General features: G+C 43.1%; 1 protein-coding gene across 1 annotated transcript in view; it reads right to left on the reverse strand.

Moving 5' to 3' along the window:
* Samhd1 (SAM and HD domain containing deoxynucleoside triphosphate triphosphohydrolase 1) overlaps positions 1 to 15,265 on the reverse strand; it is a 35,440-nt gene extending 20,175 nt beyond the window's left edge. The window contains exons 1-5 of the mRNA XM_032904623.1: positions 14,947 to 15,265; positions 9,787 to 9,853; positions 6,823 to 6,895; positions 2,825 to 2,985; positions 1,011 to 1,126 (exon numbers count right to left, since the gene is read on the reverse strand). Coding sequence (XP_032760514.1) covers positions 1,011 to 1,126; positions 2,825 to 2,985; positions 6,823 to 6,895; positions 9,787 to 9,853; positions 14,947 to 15,157 — 628 coding nt within the window. The 5' untranslated portion in view covers positions 15,158 to 15,265. The remainder of the gene's footprint in view (positions 1 to 1,010; positions 1,127 to 2,824; positions 2,986 to 6,822; positions 6,896 to 9,786; positions 9,854 to 14,946) is intronic.
* Between the last annotated feature and the right edge of the window lie 4,712 nt (positions 15,266 to 19,977).

Below are 19,977 nucleotides of genomic sequence, written 5' to 3' on the forward strand. Positions count from 1 at the left end.
CCTGGACTCTACGGGCTGACAGAAAGACAGTGCTCTACACTCTGCTCCTTTAGGGTCTGCCCACGGAAGTGCATACATACACACACACACACACACACACACACACACACACTCTCTCCTGTAACTAAACAGCAGCTGGGGCAGTCATCTTTTCTTTCTTTTTTTTTTTTTTTTTTTTTTTCTGGAGCTGAGGACCGAACCCAGGGTCTTGTGCTTGCTAGGCAAGCGCTCTACCACTGAGCTAAATCCTCAACCCATCTTTTTCTTCCTCAAGATGAAAAGGATGAAATTCTTCTATTTGAGTTTAATTGGCCTAAGACCTCCTATGAGTCAGGGAAGAACATTTTTTTTAAACCTGTGATAATTGCGAGAAGGGGTGGATTTTACAAAGGAACTAAAGGAAAAAGCCATTTTACTCAAATCCCATCCCATTCTCCCAAAGACAGAATAAGAGAAACTCAGGGCACAAAGCCCTTTCAGCCCAGGGCACTGGCTCATGGTTGTAATCTCAGCATGCTGGAGGCGGAAGCAGGAGGACTGCCAAGAGTTAGAGGCTAGCCTGGGCTATATAGTGAGTTGTAGGCCAGCTTGGGTTACACAGTAAGAACCCTATCTCATAAATTAATTAATAAATAATAAATAAATGAATGTCTTTCATGTGACGTGGTAAAAATGTTTAATACAGAAAATTCACAAATCATAGCAATGTTTTGTCCTCATCAGTATTAGGAAATACTGTGATTAATAAAAAATTAAAAATACTCCCAGGTGCTGGTGGCACACATCTTTAATCCTAGAGGGAAAGGCAGTGGGTTTCTGAGTTTGAGGCCAGCCTTGTCTACAAAGTGGGGCGACAGGAAGAAACCCTGTCTCAAAAAACCAAAGGGTGGGGAGGAAGAAAAGAAAAATGAAAACACTTCTACATTTCCTTTGACTAGACTCGAGTTTTGAATGCCGAGACGAGGTGACATGGTAGGACCTTACACAAGATGCTAGCTCTGTGATCTTACCAAGGTCATGGCAGAGCCCCGCGATCTGAACACAGAGCATATCTCGTTCACTGATCTGCAGCTCTGGCTGTTTTTCGGCAAGTGCTCGCACGAGGCAGCCTGCTAGGTACCCGACTCTGCGGAGAAGAAGACCGAAAGTCACACCGAGGTTCGAAAGATGAAAGCTACCTTTGGAACTTGACACTTTGATCTCTGAGCAGTGTCTCTGTGATGTTCCAACACAGACTGAAGATAAGGGCTTTGTGGGGCTGAGGTGGTGGCTCTGTGGGGCACCTGACTCGAATGTGCAAGACCCTGGGTCTAATCCCCAGCAAGGCAAACAAAAACAAGATAAACAAAGGCACAAAAAATGATAAATGCACTTTCAAGCACTTCTCTCTGAAAGCAATTCCTAAAAAGAATAGATATATTCTTTCCTCTGCCCTGACTCAGCTCTAGGAAGGCAGACAACTTGTTTGTGCCTTGGAAGGTTCTAGAAAGTGTTCACAAATATTGTTTATAAATTGGGTATAGGTACATGCATCTTGACTATTGAACCCGGACAGAGTGGCACACACTTGTAACTTGTGTATTTGCAAGGCTAAGGCAGAAGTATTAGGCCTAGAAGTTCAAGGCCAGCCTAGGCTGCTTACTGAAACCCTGAACAAAACAAAGAAAGAAAGGGAAAAGCCTAGATAACAAATGGAAACCACGGGGTTGGGGATTTAGTTCAGTGGTAGAGCGCTTGCCTAGCAAGCACAAGGCCCTGGGTTCGGTCCTCAGCTCCGAAAAAAAAAATATATATATGGAAACCACAAAGTACGTAAAAGTAATCAAATACTGGGGTTGGAGAGATGGCTCAGCGGTTAAGAGCACTGACTGCTCTTCCAGAGGTCCTGAGTTCAATTCCCTGCAACCACATGGTGGCTCATAACCATCTGTAATGGAATCTGATGCCTTCTTCTGGGTGTCTGAAGACAGCTACAGTTTACTCATATACATAAAATAAATCAATAAATTTTTTTAAAAAAGTCAAATAGTGAACTCTGAATTACTCTCTGCCCACTTCTCCCGGCTCTACACGCATGACGGGAAAACGGCGAAGTCTCAGCTTCACTGCAGAGCAGAGGCAACCCTCTCAGAGCTTACGAGCATTTCTCTAAATTTCCTGACACATCACTTTGTTTAAAAAGGTGACTCTAGGGCTGGAGAGATGGCTCAGCGGTTAAGAGCACGGACGGCTCTTCCAGAGGTCCTGAGTTCGATTCCCAGCAACCACATGGTGGCTCATAACCATCTGTCATGGAATCCAATACTGTCTTCTGGTGTGTCTGAAGACAGCTACAGTGTACTCACAAACATAAAATAAATAAATAAATCTTTAGAATGCATATTTAAAAAAAAAGGTGACTCTACACAACAAAAGGGAGCCAGGCCGGTGTCCAGAATCTCAGTTCTCAGGAGATGAGACGGGAGGACTCTGAGTTTGAGGTCAGCCTGAACCCCACTGGGAGCCCCTGTCCCCAAAGAAAGGAAATGAAATGACTGACTGGGTGGGGACTAAAGGAAAACTAATTAAGCGTTTACTCAGTCATACCAGCAGCCAGCCCTATTCAATGCGAGTACTGGAGTATTCAGACAAGTATTTAACCCAACTGAAGACGGATCGGCAAACATCAGGATTCGTTCGGAAAGATATGAAGTAGTTTAAAAACACACACATAAAATAAACGAAATATGGTTGACAGGAATCCAATACAAAGAAGACGTTACAACAACCACTTGAAAAGGTAACTCTCTAAGGGATTAGACGAGCCTCCCCTTTCCCTCCTTACCCGAGACTGTGTTCAAACCGATTGTGTGATGCACCAGGGAAGACGTAGTAACCGCCTCCCAGCTGCTTGATGTAGCGAAGCCGCTGGAACTGAGGCGTGTCAATGATTCGGATGAGGAGGGGGTGGAATTCAATATGGCCATGAATAGGATCATTAAATACCTGGAAAATTCAGTTTAAAAAGTTGTCCTCTGACCTCCGTAGGCCCACACTGGCACCTGCACGTCCCTCCATCACACTTACCCAGAACCAATAAATACAATTTTAAAAACTACCTTTAATAGCGAACATCGTAATACGTAGTTTCCTTTCTATGTTAAAATGAACAGTCAACATTTTATATTTTTATATAATAATCATTTTAGTAACTCAATTACATTAATGAAAGTTAATTAAAATTTTTTAAAAAGGGGTTGGGGATTTGGCTTAGTGGTAGAGCGCTTGCCTAGGAAGCGCAAGGTCCTGGGTTCGGTCCCCAGCACCGAAATAAAAAAGAAAAAAAGAAAAAAAAGAAAAAAAAAATCGATACTCTTATTTTATGCCTGTTTGCCTATGCTTGTGTACTGTGTGTGCTTGGAGAATATTAACCTTTTTCATCCTCCATAAAGCCATTTGATGACTATTATAAACTATACCAAGTTCATCACCCTTAATAATACTCAGCGAATGGCATCAAAGTCCTTAGGAAGAGAAGGAACTGAGAAGATCAAAATGAAGTCCTCAGGATGTCATTTTGTGTAAGTTATTATTGGTCAGGTTCAATGACCTCTAAATATTTAATCACAACAAAGGTATTCCTCCTAACACAAGGTCAACCTAATCACCACAGGTAAGGGAGAACCTATTTTATTACTGAAGACTAAAGAAATTAGATAGCCTACTTTTAATCCATTTAATAATGCCTTTATTGTCATTTCTCAAGTGGTCATACCTATTCATAAAATATTTACGTCATCCTATTAAGCTATTTAAAAAAAAAATGAGCTCAGCAAAAGCTACTTTTTGAGACAGGTGGGCAGACAGGAGAAACTGCTGTGTAAGCATGCCGTGAGTTCAGTTCCCAGGACACACAGTAGAGAGAACCCACTCTATGGAGTTGTCCGCTGACCTCCACATGCCCACTAGGCACACCAGTGCCCCTCCATCAACAAACACGGAAACATTAAAACTACCTTTAACAGTTAATATCATAATTGATACAGTCCACTTTTAAGATCAGAATGAATAGTGAACACTTTATACTCTTATATAATAATCATTTTAATGGCTCTATTTCATTAACAACTAAAATTTTTTCAAAAATTGAGATTTTTTTTTATTTTGTTTGTTTGCCTAATCACATGTCTGTGCATCATGTGTGTGTGTGTGTGGTGTTGTGTGTGTGTCTGAGTGTGTGTCTCTCTGTGTGTGTGTGCGCATGTGCATGCTTGCATGCCAGTGCACATGCACCCACAGAGGCCAGGAGAGAGCGTCAGATCTCCTAAGGTTAGAGTTGCACAGCTGTCAGCCACCATGTGTGTGCTGAGAGAGACTTTAACCTGAAGAGCAGCCAGTATCTTAATATTTGTTCAGAAACACCTTATTTACTTAGTGTGGATGTGTATGTGTATGTATGTATGTGTGTGTGTGTGCATGAGTGTGTGTATGTGTATGTATGGGTATGTATTGTGTGTATGTGTGTGCATGTGTATCTGTATGTGTGTGTGTGTGTGTGTGTGTGTGTGTGTGTGTATAGGTGTGTGTGGGTAGGGTTGGGTGTTAGGTATAAGTGGCGATTGGAGGACAACCTGAATGAATTGGTTCACTCCTACCATGTGGGTCCTCAGGATTGAACAAGGTTGTCAAGCTTGGTGGCAGGTACCCTAAGCCACTGAGCCACCTCATGCACCATGATGAACATTATTTAAAAACTGATTCTCGGAGGCTGCAGAGATGGCTCAGAGATTAAGAGCAGTGTCTGCTCTTCCAGAGGTCCTGAGTTCAATTCTCAGCAACCAAGTGATGGTTCATAAGCATCTGTAATGACATTTGGTCCCCTCTTCTGGCCTGCAGGCCTACATGCAGGCAGAATGCTGTATACATAATAAATAAATCTTAAAAAAAAAAAAAAACTACTCCTTTAATGTTGAATATTAAGTGGTGGTCATTTTTATTTTTACCATTATTGCTTGGTATGATTTCTTACAGTCACAGAGTCTATTTATGACTTGTAACAGTTATATGATATCCTAGTCTGTTATCAGCCATCAAAATAATACAACTCCGGGGGGCTGGAGAGATGGCTCAGAGGTTAAGAGCACTGACTGCTCTTCCAGAGGTCCTGAGTTCAAATCCCAGCAACCACATGGTGGCTCACAACCATCTGTAATGGGATCAGATGCCCTCTTCTGGTGTGTCAGCGATAATGTGTTCATATACATTAAATAAATCTTAAAAAAAAAAAAAAGATAATACAACTCCATTACTGTTCAGTGTCTACTGTGTATGCCAAGCAGAGTGGGTAAGAGTCAGGAACCAGTAAGAAGAACAAAGGAGAGGAAGAATTTCCAGCACCCACGTGGGGCTCACAGCCATGTATAACTACAGCTCCAGGGGATCTGATGCCAACTTCTGGCCTCCATGGGCATCCTGTATAAAACTGGTCAACATATATACACACAGGCAAAACACTTATGCATATAGAAAACATGTAATTAATTAAATGATAGCTAACCCTAAAACTTGTTGGATGCATGGTATGCATCTTTAATCCCAGCACTTGGGAGGCAAAGTTATGTGGATTTCTGTGAGTTTGAGGGCTGGCATAGTCTACACAGTAAACTTCAGGCTAGGCAGTGCTATATAGTGAAGACATTCCCTCACCAATAAATAAATGGGTAGGTAGGTAGATGGATGGATGGATAGATGGATATAAAAATAAAAACTAATAAATAAAAATAATCCCATGACTGAAGGTTACTAGAGTGTTTATCTCTATGCAGATGATTACCAAAATACCACAGGACTAGAAAGATGGCTCAGTGGGTAAAGACATTTGACGCCAAGCCTCATAACCTAAGTTCTATTCCTAGCACCTGCATAGTAGAGGGAGAGAACTGACTCCCAAAGTGTGGTCACTGTCTTGTGACCACACTTGGGCTAGTGCACTTGTATGTACATACATCACACACACACACACACACACACACACACACACACACACACTCTAAATGGTATCATAAATCAAAGTTTGGTTTGGTTTGGTTTTTTAAGACAGGGTTTGGTTTGAATAGAAATGGCCTCTTCGTAAGTTTGAATGCTTGGCCTATAGAGACTGGCACTATTAGGATGTAGGGCCTTATTGAAGTAGGTGTAGCCTTGTTGGAGGAAGTGTGTCACTCTGAAGATGAGTTCTGAGGTCTCACATATGCTCAAGCTATAGCCAGTATTTCACACATTCTCCTTCTGCTGTCTGGGCATCAAGATGTAGAGCTCTCAACTCCCTCTCTAGCACCCTGTTTGCCTGCATACCATCCCCCACGAAGATAACTAAACCTTGGAAACTGTAGGCCAGCCCCAAGTACATGTTTCCTTTATAAGAGTTGTCATGGTCATGGTGTCTCCTCACAGCAATAAAACCCTAAGACACAGGCTTTCTCTATGTAGCCTTGACTGTCTTAGAACTCACTCTGTAGACCAGGCTGGCCTCAAAATCAGAGATCTACCTGGCTCTGCCTTCCAAGTGCTGGGATTAAAGGTGTGTAACACTATACCTGGCTGTTGTGGTCTGTCAAAATTACTGTTCTATTGCCACGACAGGCAAACTATGTAAGAAAGCATTTAATTGGGGTCTGGAAGTTTCAGAGTGTTAGAGACCACAATCAAATCAAAGTTTTAAGTTATAATACCTTATAATCCAATCCCATTTATGCCACATAAATGCTGTTCACACAGATTCCTCCCACCTTCCTTAGATTATGTAATGTAAACACCGCCGGTTCACACACTCACTCCTCTCACCTTCATTAGATCAATCCGAGACTGATTCAGCTTCTGGATACATTCTATCATCTTCTTCCTCTGCTCCAAGGAACTGAAATGGAAACAATGTAAGTAAATATATCAATGCTTGCTAAATAAAAAAGAAGTCCAGGTGTATTGGGAGCACATGAGGAGCTCTAGAGCATCTGCTCCAATAAAAAGACACAGCAGGGGCTGGAGAGACGGCTCAATCTTAAAAAAAAAAAAAAAAATAGAAAGAGCAGATTAGAAGGAACAGTCAAGGGGTTGAGGACTTAGCTCAGTGGTAGAGCGCTTGCCTAGCAAACGCAAGGCCCTGGTTTCGGTCCCCAGCCCCAAAAAAAAAAAAAAAAAAAAAAGAAGGAACAGTCAAGCAGGAACTCAAACACAGTCCTGGAAACTACCTTCGCTCCCATAAAAAGTGCTAGGTCACAAAGAAGGCCCTAAAATACCAATGGTGCTGACAATGTCCTAGAATGATGGCCCGGGCCAGGTTCTTATGAGGAAAACAGAAACCTCAACTCCACATTCCTCAGAATCCTGAGTGTAGGTTTCTGTTTGTCAGGAGAGCCATTACTTCTTATCTCTGTCTCTGATGGTCAACTGATGGGACAAAGTGTGACAAGTTCCCACTAAACCTGAACAGCCTGCATCAGCTCCAGGGCCACTGCCTACCCTTTAGACTATCATATAAAAGCCACTTGTTTTTCTGCCAAGCTGCTGCCCTCTACTCTCAGATGCAGTCCAGCAATCTGTGCCCCCGATAAACTGTTTTCCTACCTATAGAGTGGTCTAGCTTGGTGTTCTGTTGCACAAGAAGTTCCTTCTGAACGGAGAAGGTCCACCCCGGCTGAGTTAGGAGCCAAGCATGAACTAGTATCTATGAAGGGTTTAGCTTTGTACGTCATCTTCCACTATCTACAATGTTGCAGCTGGGGACACAATCTCAGGAGAATTGGACTTGAACCCCTCAGAATCTTATAACATCCTGATCCATTTGTAACTGCAGAATAAACACACCTGACTGAAATGTTAACACAAACAGCAGGTGGTAGGCATTTGTATCGCTGACCTATCTACTGCAAGACATTATTAAGCTGATAAATTAAAAAGGAACAAAGTGAATACATCTTAGAATGATGAGAGAGAGAGAGAGAGAGAGAGAGAGAGAGAGAGAGAGAGAGAGAGAGTGTGTGTGTGTGTGTGTGTGTGTGTTTATTTCCATAGCCTAAGCTGGTGTGTAGCCTAGGCTGACCTGGAACTCCCAACTGTCCTCCCAAGTACTAGGGTTACAGGATGAGCCATCATCATATGCATGTTTAATATAACAATGGTCACTTTCTAGAAAAACCTTCAGAAATCAGTATTTAATCAAAAATTAAAGGAATACAAAGCATGTTTGTCTAAGCAAGATTCCACATAAAACTCTGGGTCCAATACAAGGGCTTACATACAGGAAGTGTATATAAGGAAACAGCAGTTGGGGGACTAGGAAAGATAAAAGAAGAAACAAGCCAGGCGGTGGTAGCAAATGTCTTTAATCCCAGTACTTGGGAGATAGGGGCGGGTGGATCTTGCTCAGCCTTGCTGTCCCTTGTGTGAAATCAGCAGCCCAAGGGCCTACTGATCACTTGAGATGTAGATAGTACAACAGAAGAACTGAAAGTTCTAAATTCGTCAAACTGAGACGATTTCAAGTATGTGTCTAGGTGTGGGTCTGAGCACATCAGTGGCCTCTGTGGAGGCCAGAGGTGGGGGTTTGACCCAGAGCTAGAGTTCTAAGTGTTGCTAATGAGCTTGGTGTGGAAGCTGGGAACTGATCTGGGGATCCTCTAGAAGGACAGGAAGTGCCCCTAACTTCTGAGCCACATCTCTGGTCCTCATTTAATCTAATTTTAGATAACGTAAACATACAACAGGTGGCTACATTACAGGGTAATACAAGTCTACAGAGTCCCAGAGACTCCATCTCAGAGGCAGAAGGCAGGGCATAAGACGCCTACTGTACAGTAGTGTTCCTTTTGGAATTTGCCACTCTTGTTCACCCATGCGCCCCATGTTCCCAGAAGAATGCCTTAACCAAATGTACCTCTCATAAATGTCTGCTAAACAAATCAATAGTGTTTGGGTCTTTGAGAAGAAAAGCTAGAAGAAAGTCCTCCAGGTCACGGGTAGTAAGGTGACTGATGGTTAACTGAGATAGCTAGAAAAGGCTAAAAAAAGACCAAGTAAAAGCCCCTTAGACTGTGACCCAAGTGACAGTTTCTAAGTCAGTGAAGGTCCTTTGGTGATGCTTTTCACACCGTAGCTTCCAACCCTCAAAGTCCTTAACCATAGGATCTGACAGAACTCAGAACAAGTCTTTGTTTTCACTTCCTTCACTGTCACCACAAACACTGAACTAACATAACTGTGGCCAATTCTGAAAGACAGGAAAGATCCATTTTAAAGCACACATCAACATCAAATGCTCGGCCAAGATCTTTAAAAGCATGGCAACTCTAACTTAGACCCCAGAACCTCCAGTCACACACAGAAATATCTACGTGTGTGTGTGTGTGTACAAAGTTACAAAGGGACGGTGACATTCTTTACCAGTTTACACACACAGACACATCCCAGTCCTAGGACAGCCTTAAGACCTACAAAGAAAGAGGGTGATAACTCTGACTTTTCCTGCTAACGTTTCTCCTGCTCCTTCCTATACAATTCAATTACTCTGAATCTGAGAGGGAAAAACGTTGGTCACTTCATGAACTCTGGTCAGCTAAGCTCTTTGCTTCAGAGCTCATGAGACTAAATGGAAGCTCCATACACCGGAAACAGCAAGCGAAGGATTCTGACTTAAAGCATGTCATAGTACTGAAATGAGACTGATTAAAACCCCAGTTCCTGAGCTTTGTTTCTGAATGGTGAATAAGGAAGATTTGGTCTCACTCTCACTATGAGCTTTGTTATTCTTACCTTACTCCCAGACTTTCGAGAAGATTCTCATCCAAAAAGGGCAGAAATGAACCACTGATTTTATTTTCTGTGAAAGAGGAAAAAGTAAACAAGACATTTAGAGAACCTATTTTCCAGTTTCTTTCAGTTTGAATCTATCAGAATTTGCTCAGCTTGTGCTGACTAAGAACCTACAACAGGCGGTGAACCACGTGACCTACAGCCAGCCTTCCATAGCTACAGGTTCCTTATTTATGGTATTAATGGAAAATATTCAGAAAAAAAAACTGCATCTGTACTGAACGTGTCAACAGCTCTGTTATTAATATAACATGTAAACACTTCTGTTCATTCTTGTAGATAACATGTAAAAATACAGTACAACGATTTACATTTTATGTGGTCTTATAAGCAATGTAAAGATGATGTAAGGTTTATAGATGTGGGTGTACACAGGTTAGATGCAAACATTGTCATTTTATGTAACGGATTTAAGGATCAGATTTCCTACATGCTTGGGTCTTAGAATAACTGCTTTTTGGGTACTAGACACAAATGCATCATACTTTAAAATACACATACACATATTTAATATTACATATATTTATAAAGTATAAATCACAAATCATTTAATATATATACATATATTTAATATATATATACATAGGGTTGGGGATTTAGCTCAGTGGTAGAGCACTTGCCTAGCAAGCGCAAGGCCCTGGGTTTGGTCCCCAGCTCTGAAAAAAAGAAAAGAAAAAAAAATATATATATATACACACATATATTTAATTTGTGTGTGTGTTGTATGTGTGCACCAGGGCGGACACACGAAAAGTGCTGAGTGTCTTCCACCATTCTCCGCCTGTCACTCTGAGACAAGGTCTCTCTGCTGAACCCGGGACTTGCATTTGGCTAGGCTGGAGGCCAACAATTAGTGGTAATCCCTTCTTATCTACATCCTACCTCACAGATGGGATTACTAGCATTTACAGGAGACATTCATCTTGTTGTATGGGTGCTGAGATCATGGAGCCATCAATCCTACGCAAAGAACTATCTCTCTAGCCCTCCCTCCCTTCCGTATCTGTATGTTTGTTTAGGTTTTTGAAGCAGGGTCTCACTATCCTGAAATCTATGAAGACCAGTCTGGCCTCAAACTCACAGAAATCAACTTGCCTCTGCCTCCTAAGTGCTAGGAGCAAGCCTGTGACACACACATACACACACACACACACACACACACACACACACACACACATATATGACGTAATTCTACCTCATCTCTGCGAGCCTCCAGAGCTCAAAACTTAAAAAGAAAAAGTCACTAAGGGTTAAATCCAGGTCTCGTACATACCAGACCAGTAAGTGCCCGGCGCTACAGTGCCAGCCTACACCATACTTTAGATACACTACTTTTGAAATCGTAATTAGGTGACTAATTTGTGAGAAAAACAATGGGAAAAGAAAGTGAAACCTAAAAAAAAGAAACAAAAATTAAAAAAAAAAAAAAAAAAAGAAAGTGAAACCTAATTAATTATACTTGTGAGTTCTGCCAGATCAGCAGCTTCCTGTTTGCAAAGTCAGAGCTGGCAGCAGGGTTAGAGAAGGGCATTTAAATCAACTGTCTTAGAGCGGTCAGCTTAAAACCTGAAGAGTACCCAGAGTTTTATTTCCAAAACACCATTGAGGGCAAACAATCCTCTCGGCTTTGAAAGAATTACAGATACATACATATGCTTCCCCCCCGCCGCCAAACAGTTAATTCTAGCTCTTTTGGAGCTCAGATTCTACAACTCTGGACTCTATTTTCACGTAAACAAAGACCTTCTTGGGCTGGAGAGATGGCTCAATGGTTAAGAGCACTGACTGCTCTTCCAGAGGTCCTGAGTTCAATTCCCAGCAACCACATGGTGGCTCACAACCATCTGTAATGAGATCTGACGCCCCCTTCTGGTGTGTCTGAAAATAAGTACAGTGTACTTATGTATAATAAATTTAAAAAAGTTTTTTTTCTTTTTCAAAATAACAAGGGGTTGGGGATTTAGCTCAGTGGTAGAGTCCTTGCCTAGCAAGCGCAAGGCCCTGGGTTCGGTCCCCAGCTCCAAAAAAAAAAAAAGAAAAGAAAAAAAATAACAAGAAAAAAAAAAAGGCAGTGTTCTTCTGAAAAATAAAAGTTGAAGTGAAAAATGGTACTTTTATATTTTTTCTATCATGAAACACAGTTACCCAATGTAAAAAGTCCAAATAATATTAAGTACCAAATACCAATTTACTTGAGTTCAAACTGATACCTGCTGTTAACATTATGAGAGAACGGATGGATTCTATATAATGATATAAATTTATATTTAAAAGACTGTCATAGAGACAATTTTCCCCACCCAATATCCTAAACATATTTCTTGGTGATAAAAGTCTGTATCTTTCTTCATGGATACTTTGTATTCTATAATATGTACAAATCAGAATACATTTTGTCTGTGTGTGCACTCCTGTGGGGGTGCGTTTGCATGCCTATGTATCTGCTTGTGGGAAGCTTGAGGCCCATGTCAGGGGTCTTCCTTCCTCACTCCTCTGCCTAGTATTTCTCTAAGATTTATTCACTTTTTATTTATGTGTATGAGTATGTGTGCCCATGTGAGTTAATGTATACATTTCAGATAGAGTGCTTGGCCAGCCAACCTTGGGCACTTTCTCTTTTTCTGCCCCCTCACCTCTGGGATTATAAGTGGACATACCCAACTTTCTATGTGGATGGCAGAATTCAGAATGCAGGTTCTTCATGCTTGCATGGTTACTGACCGATTTGGGTGTGTGACTTAGTGGTACAGTCCACACACGGCATGAACAGAAGCCTGGGTATGATCCTCCATGCTACATACATACACACAAAAAGCCTCCCCCTCCCCCCAAAGCTTATAAAATGTGTATAGCAGTACTTCATACAAAGTATATAGATAATAAATGTTAGTCCTAACTACTTACTGTAAGTCAAAAGGCACTGCCAAGCGGTCCATAGTTGACCTAAGGGACACTTCTATCAACCGTACTGGTTATACATGTTTCATCTACTAACATTTTTTTCTAATTATTAGATTAAAACCCAGTATTTTAAAAATTAGTACTGACCTAGAGCCGCTTTACCTCTCGACTGGTTGTTTGTCAATGATCTCTCGTGACTTTACTCATTTTTCTATTGAATAGATTTTTTTCCCCCTTGCTTTAGTTGGTTTTCTAATGTTGGCTATGTTCTCCAACGGTGTTTTGTTTTGGGATAAGGTCTCATTATCTAGCCTAGGACAGTTGAAGACCTGAGACTGGAACCTGAAGTCTTGCTTGTCTTGCCTCAGCTTCCCAAGTAAGTTTTAACGAGAACACCGTTTAAGAAATCTGGAAAGGGGGTGGGGGTAGAAATCTAGAATGAATTCTGGAATCCAAAGACGACCATTTAAAAAAAAAAAATCCGGGTCGGGATTTAGCTCAGTGGTAGAGCGCTTGCCTAGCAAGTGCAAGGCCCTGGGTTGGTCCTCAGCTCAAAAAAAAAAAAAAAAAAAAAAATCCAACTCTGATTTTTTTTTTTTTGGTCTAATAATATGACTTTGGAAAGTTACTTCACATCTTTGGATATCAAAACATCATCTGGGGCTAGAGAGATGGCTTATCAGTAAAGAGCACACACTGTTCTTGTGGAAGAAAAGGTCAGTCCTCAGCAGCCACTTTAGGCCATCCACAGCTGCCTGGAACTCCAGCTCCAGAAAGTTGGATGTCCTCTTACAGTGTCTTTGACAGACACTGTACTCATATGCATACCCCCTGCTAGCATCCCCATAAAAACATAATTTAAAGTAAAAATAAAGCCAGAAGAGACAATTCAGTGGTTAAGAGCACTTTCATGGCTTTTGCAGAGGGCTCAGATTTGGTTCTCAGCACCCCTATGGCAGCTTACAACCATCTGTAACCGAAGCTTCAGGGAGTTACTCCCGCTTCTCGCCTTCTCAAAGACACTAGGCACATACCTCGTGCACATATACACATGAAGGCAAAAAACATAAAATTAAAATAAAGTCTTGCCAGGTGTGGTGGCCTACATCTTTAAAACCTCAGGAGTCAGAGGCAGGTGGATCTCTGAGTTCGAGGCTAGGCTGGTCTACAGGATAGCCAGGACTACATAAGACAGACCCTGTCTTAACCTTCCCCACCCCCCACCCCACCCCCCAAGTTACTTTTCTGTACAGGGAGAAGTGGGGAGAAAAAGTAAATGTGAGCTCCTACACTTAAAAACTATCTTAACAACCGCACTTTAAACTTCACACTCAGTCCTTCAACTGAGTTTGAAAATCACAACCGCTGAGGGGCCACTTTCCAAGAGAACACCTCTGGGGATCATGCAAGGGGTTAAGCTTCACATCCACGGCAAAAAAAGAGTTGAGCAGATTCAAAGTGTTGAGGGAATGCATGATCCAGAATCAGAAGAGTCACTTAAAATTCTTAGCCTATACCCTCCCTTTTGAGTGGCCAAGTTGTGGAATGTTGGGGTTTCAATGGTCAACTGAATAACTTGTTCTTATTTTGTAAGAGACATTCGCTCAGTAGCAGCACTGTGCAAATACAATCAGCACATACCGAACCCTACTCGGATATTATGGTAGTAAGAATCCGGAGATTAACTACCTTCCCTCCCCTTTTAGGAAAACCCCAAATTCCGGGACCAGCTTAAGAGTTAAACTTAAAAGCACCCAAAAGTCTCTCATGGGGCCAAGAGTTCCGGGAGCTGCGGTTAGCACAGAAGGGTCTCTTAGGCCAGGTGAGCCTTAAAGACCGCAAGCCACAGCCGGAGGTCTGGGGTAAAATCTTCTAAGAAAGGCAGGGATCGCTCCTGTCAGGAGAAGAAGTGACAAGTTTCCGAAGAGACTCGTGCACCAGAAGAAGATGCAAACTCCCCAGGGCCTCTCCGCCCCAAGAGCGAGCACATGAGTTTGCATTTCACCTGTGCCCACCTCTGGTAGTCCGTCTGATCGCCTCCCATTGGGGCGCCTCCCACCCCTGGTTCGGGTTCCCGCCAGCCAGCCGCTTCCCCCAGAGGACCTCCATTCAGCGAGCTTCCCCCTTAGGATGCCTCCCTCCTGGGCCCTCCCGGCTCGGCCCTTCGGTCGTCATCCCTCGTCCCCTCAGCCCCACTACCTCTAAAGATGTCCAGCACTTTTTTCTCTCGGAAACCACGTTTCTCTAAGAAGGAGCACACGTCCTCGGGACCCCAGGTTCGGAGGTCGCTGCTTTCGGAGTCGGGATCTGCAGACTCGTTCGCTGCTGCAGGACGGGTGCTCCGTGGCGTCCTTGGGCTGCCATCGCAGCGGGACCGCTTAGCAGGTTGCTCCGAGTCTGGTCTCTGCATGGCTACCTCTGACACCCGGCGCTGCTAAGTCAAGTACCGCGGCACCGGCTTGGCGCGCAACCGCACTGACTCTGCAGCCCCGAAGGCAAGTCCATTCAGTTTTATAAGCCGCTGGGCCTACTGCGCAGGCGCGCTGGACATCAGCCGGGGAGCGTGGCCTCCCTGGGGCACTAGGGCCTGGTCCATTGCGCAAGCGCAATGACTAGGTGCTCGTCCTCAACTCCGCCCTTATGTTTCTCCGAAAGGGCGGAGTTATTAGAGAAGCAAAACTTGGGGCTGTGGTTAAGGGTGGAGACTTCAGTGAGGACCGGGCCAGGGTGAAGAGGACATGTGAGGATAATGAAGCTTCCACCAGATTAGAAGGGTCTTCTGGTGAACTACAGTTATCTTTCTCGAAACAAAAAACGTTTTGCCGGGTTTCAAACACTCCAAGCTGTCAACTTGTTCAAAACAAAAGAAAACAAAACGAAAAAACCCTAAAAGGCAAGGAAGCTGCCAGCCCCATCCTTGAGTAGAAAACAATGGACAAGCGACTGGCCTATCTGGAAGACCCTGAAATGAATGCCTGTTGGTTGTCAAACTGTCCTTTTACATTTCACAAATTCACAGTTAGTTGGCAGGGGACCATCCTAAGATACCAAACTCGTTTCCAAATAGACAGGATTTTTACTAATTACTAGCCAGTGTCAAAGTGGCAGGCTTTTTTTTTTTTTTTTTTTTTTTTTTTTCGGACTTTAAGCCATTTTGAGACAGAACCCAAACTTCCCCATCAATCCTTATCCATGCATTACTAGTAAACCGACCACTAATTTACACCTTTTCAGAAACCAAGACACATACACATCTAGATATTTTAACATCAAGCAGTACAAATTAGATGCTTCGTGGTGAGCCCGACAGCTGTAAGTGATGCTCAGGTATAAAAAAAACAAGCTTGAGGCCGGATGTTCAATACCCAGCACAAAAAGAAAAAAGAAAAAAAAAAGAAAAAGAAAAAGGAAACTAGAAATCTGATGAATCAAAGGATTCTTAGCAAAACAGTGCTGTTGTGAACAGGGCCCTGTTCTAAAGGCTTTACAAATATTCATTTAACAAATTTCAGACGTAGAAAAGTGAAGTATTCTTGCCTAGGAAGCGCAAGGCCCTGGGTTCGGACCCCAGCTCCGGAAAAAAAAAAAAAAAAAGAACCAAAAAAAAAGAAAAGTGAAGTATTAAAGGTGGGAGGGAGGGAGAGAGGGAGAAAGAGCTAAGAAGTGACAGAGACTGAGCCTGCTTCTAAAGGCTCTTAATAAATCTTAATAAATCGCTTGTGGCATAAGTCAGTACTCTCTAAAGGAACAGAAGTGTTAGAATAAATAGTTATGTGAGTGTTTAAGGAGAGTTTATTAGACTTGTTTACAGGATTTAGTTCGTGTAGTCCAACAATGGCTGACAGACTCCGGAAAAGGCCAAGACTGTGGTCATTGTCTGGTTGTCATAGCAATCCAGGTCTGGCAGTGGAGTCCTGGAGGATTCCTGGAGAGCAGCTTGTTAGCATTCTGTCTAAGCTCCACCCCACCCACAGTTACCTGGCAAAGGGGCTGCTTGCCCCCTCCTCACTCTCTTGCTCTCTTGCTCTTCTCTTGCGATTTCCTTCCTGTTCCTGCTCTGTCCTCTCTCCGTGCTCATGGCGCTCTCTCTCTCTCTCTCTCTCTCTCTCTCTCTCTCTCTCTCTCTCTCTCTCTCTCTCTCTCTCTTTTTCTGCTTCTACTCCTCTTGGCTCCTCTCCCTACTCCTGAATAAACTCTAATGGAGAGTCCCTAGGAGAAGGAATGTCTCAGCATGGGCCAGCCAGGGCACCTCCTTCCCCCACACCTGACTACACCTCCATCAAACATATCCCCCCTCTCTTTATCTTTTTACACACATATCACTGCTGGTCCTCTGCCTACAACTAGAATCCCAAAGAAGCTGGCTTTTGTGCAAAAGGAAATCGGCAGGAATGGCGCAGATGAACGTGCCAGTGAGAGTGAGGGCAAGCAGGGAAAAAGCTCTTAACCTCGCCTTCTCTCACGGTTCGGTTTTTGTTTTGTTAATCTGAGCTGCCAGCAGAACATCCGGCCCTGATTTAAGATCAACAAAATTTCACATGCAGTCAAGTCGTCAAGCCAAGATTGGTCATCACACTGGCCAACCCTCCCTTGTTATTTACCTACTGGAACAGTCTCACCTCACGGTTCACACGGGATAGCCTCCAGATCTTGAGTTCAGGGGCGTCTTTCCACCGGCCTCCAAAGTGCTCTCAGAGATCTGTCTGCCTCTGCCTACGATTAAAGGCATACTTCTGGCTAGCTCCACTGCTTATATTATTTTAAAGATTTATTGATTTATTATATATAAGTACACTGTAGATGTCTTCAGATACACCAGAAGAGGGCATCGGATCTCTTTACAGATGGTTGTGAGCCACCATGTGGTTGCTGGGAATTGAACTCAGGACCTCTGGAAGAGCAGTCAGTGCTCTTAATCACTGAGCCACCTCTCTAGTCCTCCACTGCTTATTTTTAAATGAAAATGTGTGTGTGTGTGTGTGTGTGTGTGTGTGTGTGTGTGTGTGTGTGTGTGTACGTGTACCATGGTGTATATGTACAGAGGTCAGGGGATAACTTGTGGGAGTCAGGTTTCTCCTACCTCAAAGGCCCAAAAGGTGCCCAAGTAATCAGATTTAGCTCCTCAACCACGAGTTCTGTCACTAGTTTTTGTTGTTTACATATCAAAGAATTTCTTTATTTTTTATATACATGAGTACACTGTAGCTGTCTTCAGACACACCAGAAGAGGGCCTCGGTTCCCATCATAGATGGTTGTGAGCCACCATGTGGTTGCTGGGAGTTGAACTCAGAACCTCTGGAAGAGCAGTCAGTGCTCCTAACCGCCCAGCCAGCTCTCCAGCCCAGCGTAGGGTTTCTTTTATTCCACGCTAGTCTCAAATTCACCGCTTGACTAAGGATGACATTGAACCTGTAATGCTTCTACTTCCCCCTCTGAGGTTTGGGGTTACAGTGTGTGCCCCCAGTACTGATCTCTGTGGTGTCAGAGATTACACCTTAGCCTCATGCAAGGAGGGCAGGCAGTCTGCCAACTAATTTATGTTTCTAGCCCCCCCCTTTTCTTTTTAAATTGGGGTTTTCTCTTGGTTAACCCAACATTTTCAATTACAGTTCCCACAGGGAGTGTAGGGAAGGGCTGCATTTAGACTGGAAGTCAGAAAAACACATTCCACCCTGTCAACAACAGGGTACTTGGTGAAAACACCGTACAATTGTCAAGACTTATGAAACCGAAACAAGAGACTAAAAGAGGTGTATTTTAAATCCACCACGGCTGATCTGACTTGTGCTTAAAAGACTTGTGGGAAAGTCTTTCCCCATAGCAGTAGACAATTAAAAGTGATATAAACAGGGTTTGAACTTGAATCAGTTGGATTTGTGTGCTTAACTTGGCCTAGCAAGATGACTTAAAGGGTAGAGGAACTTGCTGTGGGAGCATAGCACCCTACAGAAGGGTTCAGCTCTACTTATTGTCATGGTGACCTGCTTACACTTAGTCATCCCATAGCCTGGGAAAGCGATACCTATCAAAACAAAGGAGCCCTACCCATCCTAAGAGGAGCCACTTCCTCTTCTGAAGTCAATCTTCCCATGGTTAGTAGTAGCAATGTCATTATTAAGATTCGTTTCACCAATGTCCTCCCTATTCCAAGAAATCTGTTCAGGACCTCTGACTGGCACAGCAGAAGAACTATGCAGTTTGGTTGTGGCTGCAGGAGGCTGATGATTTCTCTGTTTCTCCACAGCCAACCCTCATCACCCTACGTGGCTTACCGCCTTACTTCCTCTTCGTCCTTCACTAAACATGGCTTCCTGGAGATGCTTTTTCCACCTATGCAAATTTCAGAGCCAAACCCAAATTCTTTAAATAAATAAATAAAAATAAATCCCAGCTCTTAAGAAGGCAGAGAGAGGTAGAAGGATCTTGGGTTCAGGATACACTGATCGGCCTAGTGAGTCCCTGTTTCAACAGCAACCACACAGAGCTCAGTGAGTACAAATGCTTGCTAAGCAGGGAGGAAAACCTGCTTGGGCCTCAGCACATCTGTAACTCTAGCACTAGGGAAAAGGACAGACAGGGGAGAAAGGGGCTCATTCGAGTTTGCTTACTGCCTGCCTCCTTCAAGTTCAGTAGGAGACTCTGTCTTGTTAATTATCCTGGTGCACTCATGAGGCAGAGGCAGGGGCATCTCTGTGAGCTTGAGACCAGCCTAGTATACCTAGCAAGTACCAGGCTAGCCAGAGCTACATAGTAAGACCTAGTCTTAAAAAAAAAAAAGGAATAAAGCAAAGAGTGATAATACAGGACCCTACATGTGATCCTCTGGCCATTCCATGTACACAGGGACATGCACATGGACATGCACACACATGTACATATAGCAGAATTTTAGCAAAGCCATTGTATCTGGCATGAATTTTGGAGTGACGATGGCACCTAGGCTTTGAAGTAGTCTTTTGTAAAGAGTGACTGATAGCTGAGATTTATGGAGTTGTTCTTCCTAAGGATTCACAAAGATGTGACATAGCTTAGTCCCAAGACAGAGGTGGTAAACCAGGAGGGAAACTATACCCAAGAAAAAGCAAGACATTGATCGTCTCACACCAAATACAAATGAAGAGGGACCACAAAACAAAATTCCACCTCTAACAATGAAAGTAACAGGAAGTAACAATCATTGGTCCTTTATATCCCTCAACATCAATGGACTCAATTCTCCAATAAAAAGA

The sequence above is a fragment of the Rattus rattus genome, chromosome 5 (genome assembly GCF_011064425.1).
Source record: "Rattus rattus isolate New Zealand chromosome 5, Rrattus_CSIRO_v1, whole genome shotgun sequence".
Taxonomy (NCBI): Eukaryota; Metazoa; Chordata; class Mammalia; order Rodentia; family Muridae; genus Rattus; species Rattus rattus.